The following is a 6,329-nucleotide window of genomic DNA, read 5'->3' as shown; positions in this document are numbered from 1 at the left end:
ACCGCGACATCAGCATTGAAAAACTCCGATGGATCTCGCGGACGCGCACCGAGATCGTTGGGGCGTTTGGCGATATACACCAGCAATGGGACTGTCCTGAGTTAATATGCTACATGATTTCTCAATTCTTTGGTGACTTTTCTTTTGTCTGTCCGGATAATGCATACGGCTTGTTATTAGACCGTTCTTTTAATCTTAAGTGTCGTTTTTATAACATCGTTGATGATTCACCATGAAGATACTAATGTCGGTGTCTCTTTCTTTTTCTCATTAGTTTTTGACAAAAATTTCAAACGACGTGACATGAGATTATGAGAAATATGTACGTTTCCGCACGACATGATATTTCATGCCTTCGACCCATGCGTGCCAAAGGCCCTTCGATACGGCTTAACGGTTGTAAAAATCACCGGTCATTAAATAGTAATCTTATTACAATCGCAAGCAATGGTTCCGCTATAATCAACCAGTGTTTCCACTGGGAATTATACTGGCACTTTTTGTTTGGAATTATGTGCGAATGAATGGTTGACTTGGAGTGATCGTCGGTATTGTGCATTAGCGCCAATATTTCCTACCCAATGGTAGAGCTTATTGATTTGGCCCGACTATTAGTTTATTGCTGACACGGAAATATTCCATGTAAATTTATCGATATCATCTTTCCTGTGCGCGTGCGTCTAAGTCGAGGCAACTAACAATGGTAAGTGTACATGTATTATATAGTTTTCACAATCACATTTACTCTCTGAAGATCAACATCTTCATCATTATCATTCATCGTCGTTGACGTCATCATCATCATCGTCGTCATCACTGTATAGGACTAGTCTGCAGGACTACGCCACCTCATTACGCTTGGTACCATCACCTTTCTGTTTTCTTCTGGGTTCTGCTTTTGATTTTGTCACCTGTTTGTCCCTATACTGGTGTAACAGAAATCATTGCTTTTCTGAGAAAAATTCATTTTCTTTCTCTTCCGGGAACATTGAGTGTGAGCGCTTTTGAACATTGTATTCTCAATGGGAAACTTGCAAAAGCTGACGACGAAGCCGAACTTCGATGGATTATTTAGCAACCGTTCATACGCCTGCTTTGCTATTTGCCCACGAACACATGCCAATAAAACTTTGAAATTGTTTTGAATTCGCAAGAAGTTTCTCAATAAGTTGCCGATCAAGTCTGTGAATAGGTTTAATCGAATTAGTAAGCAACAAAGTAGTATTTTGGACGGATTAAAGGCCCCTCAACATTAATTCTAGCACTCTGATTTAACAAATCTATACAAAGTCCAACACGAATGAATAGAAAATAAAGGAAATGTCTTTTCTAAAGCTTCGCTAACGGTGTAACAGCGGCTAACAGGTCATACCAAAGGCCCTTTTGGCAGGAGATCTTAATGAAAACAGCAATACACTATCCTGTTGATCAACAACTCGAAGAATTACCAACCAACGGCGGTTATCGAAACTCGCTTCTAAAGGCCTATATCAACATAAGCGTTTTACACAGTTTCCCGCTCAGTCCCCATTATACCCAGCTTTCATGTACACTCTGGACGCAGTGAATCCGGTCTTAGACGAATAAAAATTTACAATATATTATGTCAATTATTCTACCATACAATGTCGTTATTTTCAGTCGTCAGAAACACAGGACAATAGTCTCTCAGAGGAACAGATAGCAGGTGGGTCAAATATGAATATCATAATATCTCTTGCCCCACCAATCTAATACCGACCTATTGGTTCGACTTTATTCAATTTGTTCAATTTGGATAGAAAATGGGTTTGCGACACCGAGTTGTCCGATGGTGAAGACGTCATTTCCGGCTTGACTTTTGTTTCAATTTCATAGTAATCTTGCTTGAATTTAACATCAATAACCGATCTTAGACGAAGTGAAACTGGAGTATGCATATGTACTCTGTATTCACTTATATAAGCTCATGTGGTTTTAAGGCACGAACAATTTCATTCTCCATGGCAGACATATTATTCAAGCATAAGGTGTAAGTGGTCTTATAAAAGTGAGAGAGTATTGATGATGGCACAATGTCGTGTTTATGACTGTCAGCCCATTGTACACTGCACTTTCAATCAATTAGTGTATCTCCATAGCAATAGCTATTCAACGATAACGAACCATTCCATTCAATCCCAGTGAATTGCTTCCGAATGTACCAATTACGCGATAACGTGGAAAGTGGTGAGAAATAACAAAGCATTGGTTTAAAGTAGCTACAACGAAGGCTTCGGTTAGTTTGACATCCGAGTGTGCGTAAAGGAGAAGTGGCCTGAGACAATGCTGAACTGGTGTAGCAGTCGCAGGTGTCCCTCTGAAAAAATTTCGTCCGTTTTGTATGGTGACGGATTAGGTTATATCATGTGTGTACTTTCAGAAGAATACATTTTGCGACTGATTGCATCCATTTTCCGATCTTCCGAGTAGATGTATAGTGAATAAAGTATAAAATTGTTGATCATCATCATTACAGGGTGGTTCCCTTATCTTGTACCGCTAGTTGCGCGGGGTGGACGAATCCGCGACCATCAGCGCAACTAGTGGTACAAGATGGTTACCTTTCTATACACCTTTTCCAATAGAGTTTCGAGAGGCTTTCTCGCTATTCGACAAAGATGGCGACGGTGACATCACAACGAAAGAGCTTGGGACCGTGATGAGGTCCCTTGGGCAGAATCCGTCAGAGTCTGAACTCCAGGAGATGGTCAATGAGGTGGACACAGATGGTAAGCCAGGAGGCTGGGGTGTGTTTTGTGTGGGGTGCAGCAACAGCTTAAGACCGCCACGAGGTCCCTTATATAGGCGAAATCCGTCAGAGTCTGAACTCCAGGAAATGGTGAGTGAGGTGGGCACTTTCTGTTCTGGAGTGAGTTTTCCATGTGTTGTCAATCAGGAGTGTTGAAAGGATGTAATTGATGAAGTTTCAGATTGTTCACGAAGGCTTCCAATTTGGCTCCCGGGAAAATATATGACTTTCTCTTATTGATTATTTCCAGGGAATGGCACTATCGACTTTGAGGAGTTCCTGGCCATGATGGCCAAGAAGATGCGGGACGCTGACAGCGAGGAGGAGATACGGGAAGCGTTCCGAGTGTTCGATAAGGAGGGCAATGGCTTCCTGAACGCTGCCCAGCTAAAGGTGGTCATGGCCAACTTGGGGGAGAAGCTGACCGAAGAGGAAGTGGACGAGATGGTCCGGGAGGCGGACTTGGACGGAGACGGCGTCGTCAGCTACGAAGGCAAGTACTGTACAACCAAAACATAGCTTGTCACGAAGAATGGTGGAATTTCCCCGGGAATTTTCTAACGAGAACTGACTTGAAGGCCTAAATGTAGGACATGTATTACGAGCAGTTTTCCTCGTCGTCTTTGAGAAGCTATTGGACATGTAGCTTTCTGCATTGTACTCAATCTAAATAAGTTATTGATAAAGCATGCTTGTTTTTCATTTCAGAATTTGCCAAAATCATGGCTACATTCTGATGTTCTTAAACCTCGGAACTATATCTCTATTAACCGTTGTGCCATGAGTTACGTGATCAGGATAGATGACATGAGGACCTACTGTACCTTGGACCCAGGACATGTGGTAGTTCGTGAGAAAGACAGCAGTCCACTGGACGATTGTAATCTGAGGTCTAATTGGTCTCTCTAGCTGTCCTTGAAGGACATTGTATAATGAATGATGTGGCAGGACCTTGATTGAATGAAGTTAGCAACATTGAGACACTATTTTAGTAACAGTCTCAAAGATAGATTCAAACACAATAATAACACAGTTTCCGATTGAATTTTTGTCTTCCGGTATTTTGAGGTGTTTGGATGGTTTAAAATGATGGTTGATTCAAAGCGCGGAATGAGGCAGGCTGCTGTGCTGCTTCGAGCGGCGTCTGTCGAGGCAATGCTATTCTCTGAGTCGATTAGAAGTCGATGAAGCTGATGCGTCTGTTCAAATATTTACGCCCACAGACCGTATAAAGCCTAACTAAAGGTAGACCTACTGCCTTTCTTCATGTATGACGAATGCCAAAAGGTATTGGTCAAGGACCACATAGGGTATGAAAAATAATCTATCAATTGAGATGAACTTCCGTGTCTCCGAGGATGGAGTACATCTAATTATTGAACTTGCGTCCTTCGGAGTATCGAAACTGAATGCGATCTGTGCATTAGTATATTCGTATAAAAGGTCTAGTGCGTAACAAGGTCGCTTGAATCAACGACAGGCTGTGCGGGCAGGATGATAGCGAGTGACGTAAAGATTCGGGATGAATATGCTGGGATTGGTGAATACGTAGGCCTTGGTTTCGTCTGTTTAAACTCTGTACCCGCATAGGCTTATACATCCAAGAATATATATACTACTTGTATGAAACCTACACGAGCACGGACGCAAAGTTCCGCAACTGCGAGATGAACCAAGAAAGCAGTTGGACCACATCGACAGCTCTGTTATTTTTCCTTTTTAACACGGCAACATGTAACGTCTTAGGTAAGCGTGACTTTTCTTCTTTGGTGATCGGCAGTGAAGGGTCCACTCTATTTGTTCTCTTGGCCGGGCACCAAAAAGGAAATGTAAAGGTATAGGATATTCCCAATGACGGTGCGTGTCACTGAGGGGATTTGAGATTTCGTGGATGAGATTATCCCCGACGGGCGTTGTTCCGAGAGGACTGAGAAATCTTATGTTGCCGTGTGTAGTACCAGTCTGGTTATCCAGTGGGTTATGAAAAGTTTATCCAAGTTTCATCTCTCCTTATTTCATGAGATACAACCAGCAAGTGAATAACCATTTACTCTCCCCGGCAGGCACGATCCCCAAACGGCGAGTTGCTGCCGATTTGGACGACAATCCGTCGCGCAACTCCCCGATAGACACCACGGCGGAGCGAGACCGTGGTGTTTTGCCTGGCCGTAAAACCAATTGGTAATACTTAACAAAATCTGCGTTCTGTTCAGTTTGGCAGTACATACCAGAATTCTGGCCAGATGACATAACACCAGATCGATGGACTGGTTACAATTACGCGCGGAGTTCGGACGTTCAAGATTTTGTCACGGCAAGAGCCCATTGTCGCAGCTACAGCAGACCGGGAATAAAGGTGGACATCCTTGGCGATGCCTCAGAGCCTTTGGTCAAGCATGTTTTAAACGAAGTGAGGTTAGTAAATTTAGAGCAGGCTTTCATGGGGCAGGGGCTAAGCTGCCCATCAGACGCCACCCTTTATCAGCTGTAGCAGGCGTGTCAAATTTACCCACTGAGTCTGAGCGCGCGTGCTAAATTGGCCGGCGAAAAAGCATGTTTCTATGCAGCTTTATGACGACGAGAATTGATCATCTGCCCTCTCCACGTCCAGACTGAGAGAGCCCCATGGTCAAAATGTTAAACACATCCCTGTTTATAATGTTCTCATCCAGTGGCGCTGCCGATGACGACAGGGTGTGGAAACTTCAGGAAGGCGGCCATGACTCCTCGACAGGCAACTCGACCATGTGCCCAGTCTACGACTTTAGGGTTGGAAATGAATCGTTCGCATCCTGCCAGGACCAGTTGAATTACGTTTGCTTCGTGAAGAAGGGACTTGGTATGGGATTTTTTAATTATGCGTCCAGCGGTAATAAAGTTCATATCTCCTAATAAAAACCACCACCATCAGGCCTATAAGTAGGCCTGGTCTTTCGTCTCTTGTACTCGTTTCTAAGTGTGGTTGGCGCGTGAGTGCCTCAGCAACATCAAATTGAAATTTTGTGTAATAAACTCGTTTCTTGTCTCACAAAGAAGAGAGATATTCGGAATAACCAAGGTAACGCTACCATCCCACTGCAACCTGATCGACTTTATCATTTCAGATATGAAGACCAACCCAAATTCGTACTGGTATTTGTTGTTACCGGAACCATCGTCTGCCGCAGTTAGTTCCAATGCCAGTGTCCGGCGCCTTCTCGTGCTGTCCGCTGTTGTCCTCACAGTGTCATTCAGGTGGATAGAGTTCTAATTAATTTACGAAGACATTGACCAAGAAAAGTCCTGACATATTCAAATTTGTCTGGTAGATGTAGAGGGCGAGATTTTGTTCCCTAAAAGGTTTACCATTATGAAGATTTTAGCTCCGCTCCGTGGCTCTTTTGACCTGACCATCCTGAAATGCCAAAGACCAAAAATAAACGATGATTTTAAAATTTCAGTTCTTGGTGTTCTTTTTTGAGGATTATCTGTTCAAATGATATCATCATAGAAGAAATTGTCAATTTATGATCACGACGAACAGGTGTTACAGTTTTAAATACATATATCCTCAGAAGAG

General features: G+C 43.1%; 2 protein-coding genes across 2 annotated transcripts; both read left to right on the top strand.

Annotated features, from left to right (window-relative positions):
• The first annotated feature begins 597 nt into the window (after nucleotides 1-597).
• Nucleotides 598-3,782, top strand: LOC135485250 (calmodulin-A-like). Its single transcript, XM_064767095.1, has 5 exons — nucleotides 598-703; nucleotides 1,642-1,687; nucleotides 2,607-2,750; nucleotides 3,021-3,263; nucleotides 3,479-3,782. Exons 1-5 carry the CDS (start codon nucleotides 701-703, stop codon nucleotides 3,505-3,507), a joined length of 465 nt encoding a protein of 154 aa, XP_064623165.1. The 5' UTR covers nucleotides 598-700; the 3' UTR covers nucleotides 3,508-3,782.
• A 398-nt stretch (nucleotides 3,783-4,180) lies between these two features.
• On the top strand, nucleotides 4,181-6,070 carry LOC135485731 (uncharacterized). Its single transcript, XM_064768121.1, has 4 exons — nucleotides 4,181-4,516; nucleotides 4,984-5,185; nucleotides 5,443-5,609; nucleotides 5,875-6,070. The coding sequence occupies exons 1-4, from the start codon at nucleotides 4,438-4,440 to the stop codon at nucleotides 6,018-6,020; spliced, it is 594 nt and encodes a 197-aa protein (XP_064624191.1). The 5' UTR covers nucleotides 4,181-4,437; the 3' UTR covers nucleotides 6,021-6,070.
• Nucleotides 6,071-6,329: the final 259 nt, after the last annotated feature.

This window comes from Lineus longissimus, chromosome 3, assembly GCF_910592395.1.
Source record: "Lineus longissimus chromosome 3, tnLinLong1.2, whole genome shotgun sequence".
Taxonomy (NCBI): Eukaryota; Metazoa; Nemertea; class Pilidiophora; order Heteronemertea; family Lineidae; genus Lineus; species Lineus longissimus.
Note: the sequence above shows the minus strand (reverse complement) of the source record. Positions and strands in the feature narration are given on the sequence as shown.